At 42.8% G+C, this 13,196-nt stretch overlaps 1 protein-coding gene across 6 annotated transcripts in view; it reads right to left on the bottom strand.

The window, feature by feature from the left end:
- Window positions 1-13,196, bottom strand: part of SEC23B (SEC23 homolog B, COPII coat complex component) — a 41,687-nt gene that overhangs the window by 9,765 nt on the left and 18,726 nt on the right. For all 6 annotated transcript variants that reach the window (XM_055302391.1, XM_055302365.1, XM_055302350.1 and 3 more), the window contains exons 10-15: window positions 12,327-12,450; window positions 10,439-10,519; window positions 6,915-7,004; window positions 6,174-6,280; window positions 5,043-5,196; window positions 2,556-2,633 (exon numbers count right to left, since the gene is read on the bottom strand). In XM_055302391.1, coding sequence (XP_055158366.1) covers window positions 2,556-2,633; window positions 5,043-5,196; window positions 6,174-6,280; window positions 6,915-7,004; window positions 10,439-10,519; window positions 12,327-12,450 — 634 coding nt within the window. The remainder of the gene's footprint in view (window positions 1-2,555; window positions 2,634-5,042; window positions 5,197-6,173; window positions 6,281-6,914; window positions 7,005-10,438; window positions 10,520-12,326; window positions 12,451-13,196) is intronic.

Genomic DNA, 13,196 nt, shown 5'->3' with positions numbered 1-13,196 from the left:
CCAGGGCCTGGAGGAAGAGGGAACTGGAAGTTGTTATTGAATAAGTGTAGTTTCAGTTTTGCAGGGCAAGAAGGTTCTGGAGATCTACTGCATAACAATGTGAAGATACTGAAAATTACTGAACTGCATACTTTAAAAATGGTTAAAATGGCAAATTTTATGTGTTTTTCACAATTATAAACATTATTTTTCAGAAAGGGAGTGGGGCCCTTTGGGTATGTCAAAGCCTCCACATGTAAGGGGAAGGCAAAGCAGCATTTATTTCTGGGTCACTGGGCCAGGTTGGAGACAGAACATCTGCTCTAGAGAGGCCACAATACCATGAGGAAAAGGAACACTCCAGGCAGCCACAATAAAAAGTTGTGAGTACAATGCAAGTCAGTACTAGTAGGATGGGATGGGGAAGCAGGAGGCTTCCCAAGTCACTGGGAGCCGTGCATGAGGAGGCCAGAGGGAGGGAGCTCCAGCTGCAGTAACAGATGAGAGGCCCGCCTGCTGAGGACTCAAGCTGCTGCACTGGCATCAGGGGTGCAAGTAACAGAGGGACAAATATGAGGCTGGAGAGGTGTGTTCTTTACTCTGAGGATCAGAAGGTGCATGGCTGACTTTTAGCTCACTCTAGAGGTGTCAATACTTAAAAAAATAAAATAAAATAGGGCGCCTGGATGGCTCATTAAGCATCCAACTCTTGATCTCAGGTCTTGATCTCAAAAGTTCTGAGCTCAAGCCCCAAGTTAAAAAAGAAGAAAAAAGAAAAAGAAAGAAAGAAAAAAAGAAAAGAAAAATAAAAAAGAAAAGAAAAAAAGAAAAGACATAAAGAGGTGCCAGAACATGAAAATGAGCTGCCCTGAGACATATAAAGACTGAGACTCCAAATATTGAACCATCGATTTCTACATAATAATCATGGCTGATATTCAATACACCCTTTGTGCAAGGCACTTGATAAGAATGATTTAATCCTTCTAACAAACCCACAAAGTAGTGTCTCTTACCATCCCTAGTTTATGGGTGAGCAAGCTGCAGAACAGGCAACTCACCCAAGGCCACTCACACTGAGGAGCAGAACTGCTTTATTCCAGATATCTGGCTCCAGAGACTGGGCGCTTGACCTCTAACCTAGATGCCTCAGCAAAACGAATCTTACAAACCACTTCATTCAATGGTTTTCTAACTGCTCTTCAGTCTTAACAGGTCCTTTGGCCAAGATGGGGCAGGGGGTGCTCTGGCAGTACCAGGTGTGTAAGGGTGGTACGTGGGCACAACTAGAGCAGCTGCAAGTCTATCTGCTTTAAATGTGCTGGCTTTTGGGGGGGTTCTCTCGGAGAAAGGATTCCACAGCCTTAATGAGACTGTAAACCACTTCTCTGGACCCATTCCTTCCTTATGAAAAGGAAACCAATATCCATGGGGGTTCAGGACCTCATCCTGGATCAGCAGTAGCAGAGCCAGTGCTGGAACTCCACTTGAACTCTGGCAAGTCCAGAGCTCCTTACACAACACTGTAGAGCTTCAACTGCCCTAGCACAGGCCACAGGGGCACGCATCAGGGACCACAGAGCCCTGCCTTGGGCTGGGGGTCAAGTGAAATGACCCCTATAGCCCCCCGTTAGCCCTGAGAGTCCAAGCTATACAAGACAAGTTCATGACTGAAATCTGTGTCCCCTTTCCAAACCGAATAATCAAACAAATAATACCTACTAGAATATCTGAGTGCATGAAAGTTAAAAATGAAAGTTTTCTGCTTTCTGCTTATTCATTATTAAGGCATCTTGGGGGGGGGGGAAGGGAAAAAAGTTGGCTCTGCTTCCAGTTCGAGAAAGCTGCATTTGTGAAGGGACCACCTGAGAGCCGTGGGCCCCAGATGTGGAACGGGCCTGCACCCACCAAATGTTAACGGGTGCCTGGCCTGGCAGTGACACTCTATCCACCTTGGTGTGCCATCCTCATGACCACCCACCATGCTAAGCCCTAGCTTCCTCATTTACAGAGAGGATGGATGTTCAGGAGAGGCAAATGCATGGACTCCTGACAGCAGCTTCACACTGTGTGCACTTCTCTCCCTCCTCTCACTGCCCAAGGGCTCCCAGATGCCCAGCTTGTGCACAATGCACAGGAGCTGCTTCTTACTACTAACCCCCAGCTACGATACAGCACCATCACCAGACATGTCTCATTAAATATATGTCATTCTCTGGGGTCCCATTTTGTTATATTCACCTTCACATGTGCTTCACTTCCTTGAGTTGCTGCTGAGGTAGCTGCCTACCCAGAAGCGCTATAAAATAAAAGATCTTGCTGTGGCCTTCAGCACCGATCCTGTTTTACTTTTTCATGGGAATTGTGGAGCCACTATTTATCGTCTCTCCACATGTCATCTGTCTCCTGTAGGGCTGAGGCAGTGTCTCGCACACAGTCGCAGTATCCGTCCTGAACTGAACAACCTTCACTTATAGACGGAGTCTCAACACACCGATTCTTCACTTTAGCCTGGGAGCAGCAAGTTTGATTTCTATCACAATTTATTCTCCAGTTGTTTAAAAAATACTTCTTACCTGAGGATACAGAGAGAAGGAATCTGATAACCTAAATGAAGTGGGGTCTTCTTTATTATACTGTCCAAACTTCTGACACTGTTGAAAGAAAACAGGAAAAAAAAGAGACAGAGAGAGACAAAGAAAGAAAGAAAGAAAAAAAGAAGGCAAGAAAAAAGTCAAGTTAGTGTCACCTGGAAAAACCCTGGCCATGGGAGAGCTGCATCCCACTCTCAACTCTGACTGAGGGTCCGGACCAGAACTTCTCGGGCACAGCCAGGCAGACCCATCACCATCACGCAGGGTGTTGCTGAACAGATTCTGATTCTACAGACCCCGAGAGTTCCTGCATTTCTAAGCAGCTCCCAGGGGACAACACCAGACAACTGCTCTGACCAGTCGGTGGCTCGAGAAGCTCTCTCAGGCACCTTTTCCATAGGGAAAGCCTCTAAGTCTGGGACGCTACAGCTCAATCTTCTTCCTTCTTTCAAAGACAAGTTTCTGAACATTTTCTCTTCTCGCTTTTATTACCTCTTTGTTTCACACATCTCCTTGGCCTGTAGAGAATCGGACCTTCTACCACTGAAAGAAAACCCATCTCTGACAGTTACTGCTGCTACCAAGTCCGATGACCTTGTATGGCTTTTACCTTCCTGGATTCCTCCGCACCACCAATCAAGTGGCTCCCCCAAGCTTTGTGAAATTCTCCTTCAGCCGCTAACATAGCATGTTCCTATTTCTCCTACCTAATCCTTCTCTGTCTTGTTCCATAGCCCTTCATCTTCCTACCTCCTAACTGTGGGTCCCTTAGAGGCTAGCTCTTGCCCCCTGCTCCCATCCTCACTGCCTCAGCTATAAGTAACAGGAGAGCCAAACTGATGTCATCCCCCCTCCAGTGCTGCCTCTAACCTGAGCTCCTATGGGAACTTCTACCCAACTACAGGACAGCTTCCCTTGGACGTACTTTCACAAGTTCACGAATAAAATAAATTGAATTTATCATATATAAAAAAATTACTCCTTCCTTCATCCTTTCCCATCTTCTATCTCTTTTACCTCTCCATCATCCTTATAGTCACCCATAGTCAAAACTTGTCTTTTTTTTTTTTTTAAGATTTTATTTATTTGTCTGAAAGAGGGAAATAATAGAGAAAAAGCACAAGCAGGAAAGGGGCAGAGGGAAAGGCAGAAGCAGGCTCCCTACCAAGCAGAGTGCCTGATGCAGGGCTCAATCCCAGGACCTCGATATCATGACCTGAGCCAAAAGCAGATGCTTAACACTGAGCCACCCAGGCTCCCCAAGTCAATGCTGATTTTTTGGTTTTTGATTTCACGTACAGTTTGAGCAAGTTTTAGCAGTTCTTCTTTCAGCATACATCCGGATTCCAAACTTTTTTCTCCTCCCCTCCAACTGTCCTACCACCACCTGGTTGCCGCTCCCTTGAGCTTCCAGCATCCTCCACTCCTCTCCCTGTCAGAAGCCTTTTACCTTCCAGTTTATTTCATATGGTTATGGTGAATGTAAACATAAGCCATCATGCTGATGGCATGACCCTGCTTAAAAAATCACACCTAAGCACCACCACTCCCAACAACATTAAGGCAATGACTTACTTTAAAATCCAGGCATTCTGATAGAATTGTTGAATCACTATGTAGTGCGCCTGAAGCTAAAATTACATTGTCTGTCACCCATACTTCAAAATAAAATTAAAATAAATTCATAAGTAAAATAAAGCATTCTACAATTAAGCCACACCTTCACTGCTTCTCCTCACCATACAATCTGTGCTCCCATGGTTTTTCCAGGTCCCCAGCATAAGTTGAAATGCACAGCCTGTCCCACAAGCTTATTAATGCTTTCCTTGTTTAAATTACTTGTGTTTGTCTCCTAATTAGACCCAGAATAACACATGAGGCATCTCTACACTCACTGGGGCCATGGACTCCTATTGCTAAAAAAAAAACCCCTCTAAAATCTGAAAGGACAATATAGAACCACAGCATCCAATGGGACTCATCTAAATCTACACAAATTTGCATCCTTCTCTAAATGTCCTGTGAGGGATGCCTGGGTGGCTCAGTGGTTGAGCATCTGCCTTTGGTCAGGGCATGATCCCGGAGTTCCAGGATCAAGTCCCACATCGGACTCCCTGCATGAAGCCTGCTTCTCCCTCTGCCTGTGTCTCTGCCTCTCTGTGTGTGTGTGTGTGTCTCTCATTGAATAATAAATAAATAAAATCGTTTAAAAAAATTAAACAAACAAACAAATAAATAAATAATGTCCTGTGAGTCTTGTTTTTCCCCATGACGTAAGCCCTTGAGGGGAAAATGCATGTGTAATACTTCTCTGGTCATTCCCAGAACGTCCAGTGTTTGGCATAAGGTAAGCAACAAAAAGTGCTTGCTGACTGACTGGATGAAAATATAGGCATAAGTACCAGTTTTCTTTTCTTAAACACAAAGCAGAGATTACAACTGAACCTGGTGCCACAGTTACCAACTCACCAGTCGGATGAGCTGTCGGTCCAGCCACCGGAGCACATCGGGCCCCTCCTCTGATTCCGCACGGAACACTCCCAGTCGAGCCATCAAGACTGCTGCAGCCTCCTGGTCAAATGCTGCTTCTATGTGCCTGAGCTGGCTCTGTGCATCTGCCCAACTGACAAATCCAGGATTAGTGCCATACTTAACCACTTGAGAGAGACCAGAAAGTCAGCCTTCCAGTAAGATAAAGACACCTAAGTCCTACTCCTTCATCTAAGGTGACATAGATCAGAACTGCAATGTCAGTAAGGAACCAACAGTTTTACATACATTTTCATTTATCCTCATGTGATCTCAGAAGGCTTTAAGAGCAAAAAAAAAATTACAGAGAACTTCCCAACGTTCTACAAGATAGCATAAGAACAAGACACTCTCCTTACACTATTGGGGAGAATACAGATTAGCTTTTTAAAAGAGTAGTTTCACAGGATACAAAATTCTACTTTTGTGAAGTGGCTGGAAAGAAATACTCAACATACATAAAGATCTAAACACATGAATGTAGCACTGTTGGAAGGAAGGTAGGATCTGAAATTCCTTTAAGAGACAAGTGATACATGCCATCCAAACCATGCAATGCTATGCAGCCATTACAGGAATGAACAGCTTGTATTAAGAGGGAAGATGTCCCTAACACATTACTGAAAAAAGTTTACAAACATGCCAACATAAGAAGTCATACATGCACAATATACACACATATGTCCTAGAACTCCATGGAAATGGGCCTGTGCAATAATAGCATTTCACCTCTGGGGAAAGTGGGTAAAGAGATTCATTCTTCATATACTTATGAGCTGCTCGAATTTTTTACAAGGAGGATGTATTTATGGGCCACTTATCTGAAAATAATAAAACTTAATTTTTAATGAACTTATTCCTACCAAAAGAGGATTCTTCTAGCCAAGTGCCTGCAGGCCTAACTAGGTTGGCTGGCAATGCCTCTTCCTCTTCCCCCTCCTCTGATCAAATAAACCAGTGAGGACTAGTGAGAACCATTTAATGGAATTACAAAGATAAACTAAAAGATGCTAAATTATCTCTTCAAAGGAAAAACACTGGTGGCTGAACAGAAAAGCTGGGACTGCTCACTTTCTGGCAATGGTGGTCACACGGATGCGTCTCTGGGTGCTGGAGTGTTGATACTGCGTGACAAACTGGATCGCGCCTCTGCCTCCTTGGGGGACGGGGGCGTTGTGCTGCAGGCAACAGGCCATACACCTGGTTACTGTTACAGGTATGACTCAAACACAAAGGGTCACAGCGCCCCCTGTGCTCTTCCCAAAACAACTGACACAGTAGTGACAGAGTGGTCCTTGATGCATTCTGAATGGTACACTTAAAATCTGGGCATTTCACTCTACATAACTTTTACCTCAAAAAAAAAAAAAAAAAAAAAGCATGAATAATAAGATTGCTAAATAGAATATGGCAAAGCAAAAAAAATATAGTAAAATATTAACTACAGAATCCAAGTGACAGGTATACAAATACTGACTGTACAGTTCTTTCCATTTTTCTGTAAATTAGAATTTTTAAAAATAGAAAACTGGGGAAAAAACTGACACTCAAAAATTCATGAACATTAAGAAGGCCAGTAAAAGCTATTCCCCTTCTGATAAGCTTAGCAGTCCAACAATTTAAGTGATAAAAGCAATGTGCCATCTGACTCTGACCAAACCCTGAGAGGAAAATAAAGATCATGCTGGACTGGTTTCAGGCAAACACAAGGTAGAAGTAGCATCAGTCTAAAGAAGCCAGCAGCCAACAGTCTGTGACAAATCAGAAAACACAACACTGACACATGAATACTCATGAAGAAATCCAACTCACCTGGTTGACTACTTCAAAATAGATGCCAAGTGTAGATGTGGGATCCAGGCCACAGATTTTCCACTGATTCGTGCCACCAACACCAAGTTCCTAGGATGAAAAGAGGAATAAAAAAAAAAAAAAAAAAAAAAAGCTACTGCTGTGGTTAATTAATAATAAAAAGTACTGAGTCTAAGAACAGTAGGCTACTTAGATCACCTCATTCCAAATGAAAATTTTAATTTAGGGATGCCTGGGTGGCTCGGCAGTTTAGCATCTGCCTTCGGCCCAGGGCGTGATCCTGGAGTCCCAGGATCGAATTCCGCATTGGGCTCCCTGCATGGAGACTGCTTCTCCCTCTTCCTGTCTCTGCCTCTCTCTCTCTCTTCTGTGTCTCTCATGAATAAATAAAATATTTTAAAATGTAAATTTAAAAGTACAATTAAAAGCCAGAATAAGATTTAAGATTTATTACAGACCTCTAAAATTAAGGATTTTTTATTTTTTATTTTTTAGATTTATCTCTTTATTAGAGAGCCAACAAGTGAAGGGAAGGGCAGAGGGAGAGAGAGAATCTCAAGCAAACTCCAGAAAAAAAAAAAAAAAAAGAAAGAAAGAAATCAAGAGGAGTAGAGCGAGGGGATCCCTGGGTGGCGCAGTGGTTTGGCGCCTGCCTTTGGCTCAGGGCGCGATCCTGGAGACCTGGGATCGAATCCCACGTCGGGCTCCCGGTGCATGGAGCCTGTGTCTCTGTCTCTCTCTCTCTCTATCATAAATAAATAATAATTAAAAAAAATTAAAAAAAAAAAAAAGAGGAGTAGAGGAAAAAGAAAAAAGAAAATTTTCGCTCTTCTATCAGCACAAACACCTCAGCGGGCCAGAAACCTTCCAGAGCCCCAAAAATACATTTTCTCCCTACCAGACAAATTCCTTATGTAAGCATTTACTCTGCTTTTACCAGAGTAATACAAAGATGAGATCAGGAAATTGCCATTTTATAACCTCCGATGAAACAATGATTCAGGTAAGAATAATCAATGGATGCTAAAACCATCAGGTGGAAAGGTGGTTGGCACACAGAGTATTCCTATTTTGCCACAATCTCGTTCAACAGATTTTTTTTTAAAGATTTTATTTATTTAGTCATAAGATACAGAGAGAGAGGCAGAGACACAGACAGAGGGAGAAGCAGGCTCCCTGCAGGAAGCCAAAGTGGGACTTGATCCAGGGACCTCGGGATCAGGCCCTGAGCCAAAGGCTCAACCACTGAGCCACCCAGGTGCCCCTCGTTCAACAGACTCCCTGCTAATGGCAAAAAAGGAAATGTGCCCTTGTGACAGTAAGACATGGGGCAGTCATCACCTTCACACAGTCTAACTCAGTGCCACTAACACATGACTGGACAGAAGTGCCTCTTGAAGAAACACACATGAAGTGTAAGACCACTCAGGAACTGTGGTGGATAAAAAGGTCTAACCTGAATCTAATTGCTAATCTAACTTCCACCTTACAGAAAATATAGGAAGGATAGAAACCAGTTCACCACCACTACAAGGAAACAATCGCATACAGCAAGAATATGCAATACTTTATTGCAGAAGACACCAGTGCTTGGCACGATCTATTCAACAAATCAATGTCATCAAATAAAACAAGCAAAAACCCCTGAGGAACAGGAAGACTGTTCCAAATTTTAAAAGACTATGGATAGAGACACCTGGGTGGCTCAGGGGTTGACCGTCTCCCTTTGGCTCAGGGTGTGATCCCAGAGTTCCGGGATTGAGTCCCACATTGGGCTCCCTGCATGGAGTTTGCTTCTTCCTCTGTCTCTGTCTGTCATGAATAAATAAAATAAATCTTAAAAAAAAAAGACTAAGGCTATATTATGCTAGATGCAATACTGGTTAGAGGGCGGAAAAAACCGCTCTGAAGGGCATTTGGGGAGAAATTAGGAAAATATGACTAGACATGGACGGTATTAGCAAATTATTGTTTTCTTAGGTTTGCTATAATGTCGTGGTAGAACATCCTTAATTTTAGAAGATGCACACTGAAAGATTAAGTGTCATGACGTCTACAGCATGTTGTTTCAAGGTTCTGTGAAGCATGATAAAGTGAACATGGCAGAGAGATAATGACCAGCTAGATAGAGCAAATAATGCAAAGAAGAGGAAGAGGACAAGTATAACTAAATGTTAACAAGTGCTGACTCTAAATGGTGCGTATGCAGGACTCCTCACATTCTTCTTTAAGCTTCTCTGTATGTTGAATTTATTTCCCCCCTCTTTGCATCCTCCAATTCCCATCCCCAAATCTCATGGCTGATCCCTACCGGACGCTAGAACAGCTAATCAGCTCATACGGATTCATAAAAATCATCTTCTTAGGCAGATTTTAAGTCTATGGAACATATTTTAGAACCTTCTGACACCCTGCCAGGAATTGGGGGTACAAGTCCCCAAGTACACTGGGGAAATGAGTGACTCCTTAGACAGGCTTTGGGCAGTTACCCGCCTAACCCAAGGGATTACAGGAATATTCTCTTGATCAAATCACTTTGCATCTGGCAACTTCAACAAAAGGTTAACCAAAGTAGTCACTAAGTCAATGTTCACTGCTAATGAAGACAAAGTGAGGATGTGAAAAATGAAATCTGCATGAGCTTTCACTGTGCCAGGGGCTCTTCTGAGCATTCTACCTGAACTTACTCCTTTAGCTCTTCCAACAGCGCTCGTCAAGTGAGGTACTATTACTATCCCCACTTTCTAGATAAAGACTCAGTTGAATCCCAGAGCAAGTAAGTATGTTGTCCAGGCCACAAGATTGGCACGGGCAGATCCCTTGTATCCATGTCTGGCTCTACACACCACCATCTCGCTGAAGAGAACAAGGGAAGGATGGGATTGGGACAATCCCAGCCCAGAACCACCTGGACAGGCCTCACTGGACCCAATGGTTTGTTCTCCTGGCAGCTAAAATACAAGCAGAGGAAGTGAGCCACCAGCAAAACCACCTCACCACCAATGTAACTTAACTGAGTTCACATATTCTGAAAATTTTCTTACCCAAAGAACACAGCTATCTGTATACACACAGTGTCATTCATGCCCAAACAATTCAAAATGGTCTCTGAGAAGTGAGACAGAGGTTTGTCCCTAAGGGCAACAAGCAGAGGTTTATTCCTGAAGGATCTTGCTGAATGCCTGGCTGGTTAAAAAGAACAGGTGTGTGGCTCACCGGTAGACACACAAGGACAGTGGGGTTAGGGGAACCTGGGCTCTAGCTCCTCTGTTATCAGCTCTGTCTTGCCTAGACAGCAAGATACTTGGCCCCTCTGACCCTCTCTCTGACCCTCTAGATAGATGGATGGATAGACAGGTATGACACCACATCTCAGAGCTGTGGTCATCATCAAGAGCTGACCCTTCTCCCCTCATCAAAGACACATCCTGACAAGTGACAGGATCTAAGGCTACCCTGTTCTGACATTTCTAATGGGTTAAATCCTGAGGCATAGGAGATGAGGATGATGGAGCTTTCCTTACGTTTTCTGACACACATGGTCCTTTCACATTCAGAGACACACAAGGACCAATGGCTCCTGCAACTTTCAGTTCCCGAGAAGTCTAAAAGGGAAATACACAAGAATATAAAGTTAAAATTCATGCAGAACTGCCCTCCCACAAAAGACATAGCTAAAACTTCCAGGAAAAATAGGGCACCATTATCATTCCACCAATAAGAAATCCTACGTGGATCATGCTCTTACAAGCTTTTCCATGCCCACTATGATCTGATGCAAACTTTAATAAAATTCTCCTTTTAAACTGCATTAACTTTGTTCCAAATATGATGCAGCATTTTCAACTCTCCCACCTCTGAAATTTTTTTTAAACAAAGGATTTGCTTTACTTTTTTTTTTTCTAAGTTTATTTACTTAAGTAATCCCTATACCCAACATGGAGCTCAAATTCACAACCCCGAGATTAAGAGTCTCATGCTCGGGATCCCTGGGTGGCGCAGCGGTTTGGCGCCTGCCTTTGGCCCAGGGCGCGATCCTGGAGACCCGGAATCGAATCCCACGTCAGGCTCCCGGTGCATGGAGCCTGCTTCTCCCTCTGCCTGTGTCTCTGCCTCTCTCTCTCTCTCTCTCTCTCTGTGTGTGACTATCATAAATAAATAAAAATTTAAAAAAAAAAAAAAAAAAAAAAGAGTCTCATGCTCTTCTGACTGAGCCAGCCAGGTACTCCCCCGACTTTGAAATGATTATACCCATTGAAAATAATTCTAACAATACTACATTTTTTTCCAATCCCATAAATAATTACTTATAATTTCTCATCAGTGAATATACTGTTTTATGTTACTTTAAAATTACTTAATTCATAAACTCCAACATAAAGACAAGGCCAATGTACTTAGACTTTAAATGCTCAATTCGTGGGGATCCCTGGGTGGCTCAGCGGTTTAGCGCCTGCCCAGGACATAATCCTGGAGTCCTGGGATCGAGTCCCATATCAGGCTCCCTGCATGGAGCCTGCTTCTCCCTCTGCCTGTGTCTCTGCCTCTCTAAAGAAATAAAATCTTAAAAATAAATAAATAAATAAATAAATAAATAAATAAATAAATAAATAAAATAAAAGTTCAATTCGTAGGAGTAAAGTCTGTTCTTCAACTTAAAAAAATAATTCAAACATTCAAGAAGACTGTTTAAAGTTTAATCTAAATGATTTAATGAGGGGATCCCTGGGTGGCTCAGCGGTTTGGCACCTGCCTTTGGCCCAGGGCGGGATCCTGGAGTCCCGGGATCGAGTCCCACGTCAGGCTCCTGGCATGGAGCCCGCTTCTCCCTCCTCCTGTGTCTCTACCTTTCTCTCAATCTCTGTGTCTATCATGAATAAATAAATAAATCTTTAAAAAAAATAATAAAAAAATAAAAGATTTAATGATTATCTCCAATTCTCAAAGCAGTAATGCTAATCCTATCATGTAACAGCTCCTTCTAATGTTTTCTCAAGAAAAAAACAAGATCACGCTCATAGTGCTGCATTATTTTCCTGTTCTCTGGCTGGCCTGCAGGCAGGTGCTACTAAATATCAACACAGTTCTGTGAATGTGGTGACCCATGTGGGCAAGGCAGGGTGGAGGGGCACTCAACACCACTTGGTTGCCTCTGTGCTCAGGCCCCACCCTTCTTAGATGGGCTGTCCTAGAGCAGAGCCTGCAGGGGAATCAGACAGCACTTTGGAACGTTAATTAATATACAGGTCATCTTCAAGAAGCAAAGGGCCAGAATCAATATACCTTGTTCAACTATTTTGCTGGGAACCTTTTAATTTACCGTTAGATGCCTGTGTCCAGCAAAGTAGGCTTCTACAAATCTGACTACTAAGAACACTAATCCTCCGTTCAAGAGTTAGAAAGCCATCATACCTTCACTTCCAATGTAGCACCAAATGCCATGCGGAAATCTCCATTGAAATCTTTACTAAAAATTCTTTGGAACGTCTGTTTGAAGAGAGAAGTGTTGAAAGAGTCTCCCATCACCATGTGGCCTCTAGGAAGAAAAGAAGAAAGTGAATGTTTAGGATGACTGAATGCCATTCAGATGCTTCCTTGGTGTTCACAACAGTAACTGAAAGAAGGAAAAAAAACCACATCCATGAAGATGGCTACTAACTCAAATGGGAGATGGCAAGTTCAATTTGTACTTAGAAGAGACACTGTTTTCAAAATATCAAAGACAGGACTCTCTAGAACAGTTCTAAATCTTTACCACAGTGATGGTTACACACATCTATAGGTGGTACAGTCTCATACTATGGATACCCACACGTTAAAAAAAATGAGCACCGACACAAACTGGTGAAATCCAAGTAGGGACTATAATACAGTTCATTTTATCATACCAATGTCAGTTCCTGGTTGGGACACTGCACTACAGTTCTGTAAGATACTACCGCTGGGAGCTGCCAGGTAGAATAGTATGGGCAGGCCTCTCTGTACTATTTTTGTAATTTCTTGTGAATCTGAATTATTTCAAAAGAAAAACAAAAAAACCCTTCATTGATAAACCCACAGGCTTAACAGGTTATCTACTGAGAAAACGAGTCCAACTCACCTCATTCTCCTCTGGTAGGGGAAATACCCAAGCCTGCCGGAAATACTTCTCAAGTTAATTCACTACCTCAAAACATTGAGTCTTCGGCTGTACGTGAATTATTATATTCTAGCTTTTTGGAGTTAGAGGAAAATACTGTTCAAAATTTCAGTTCACATATTTGGGCAGATAAACACAGCATG

This window comes from Nyctereutes procyonoides, unplaced genomic scaffold (genome assembly GCF_905146905.1).
Source record: "Nyctereutes procyonoides isolate TBG_1078 unplaced genomic scaffold, NYPRO_anot_genome, whole genome shotgun sequence".
In the NCBI taxonomy this organism is placed as follows: domain Eukaryota; kingdom Metazoa; phylum Chordata; class Mammalia; order Carnivora; family Canidae; genus Nyctereutes; species Nyctereutes procyonoides.
This window is presented reverse-complemented; position numbering and strand designations above follow the sequence as displayed.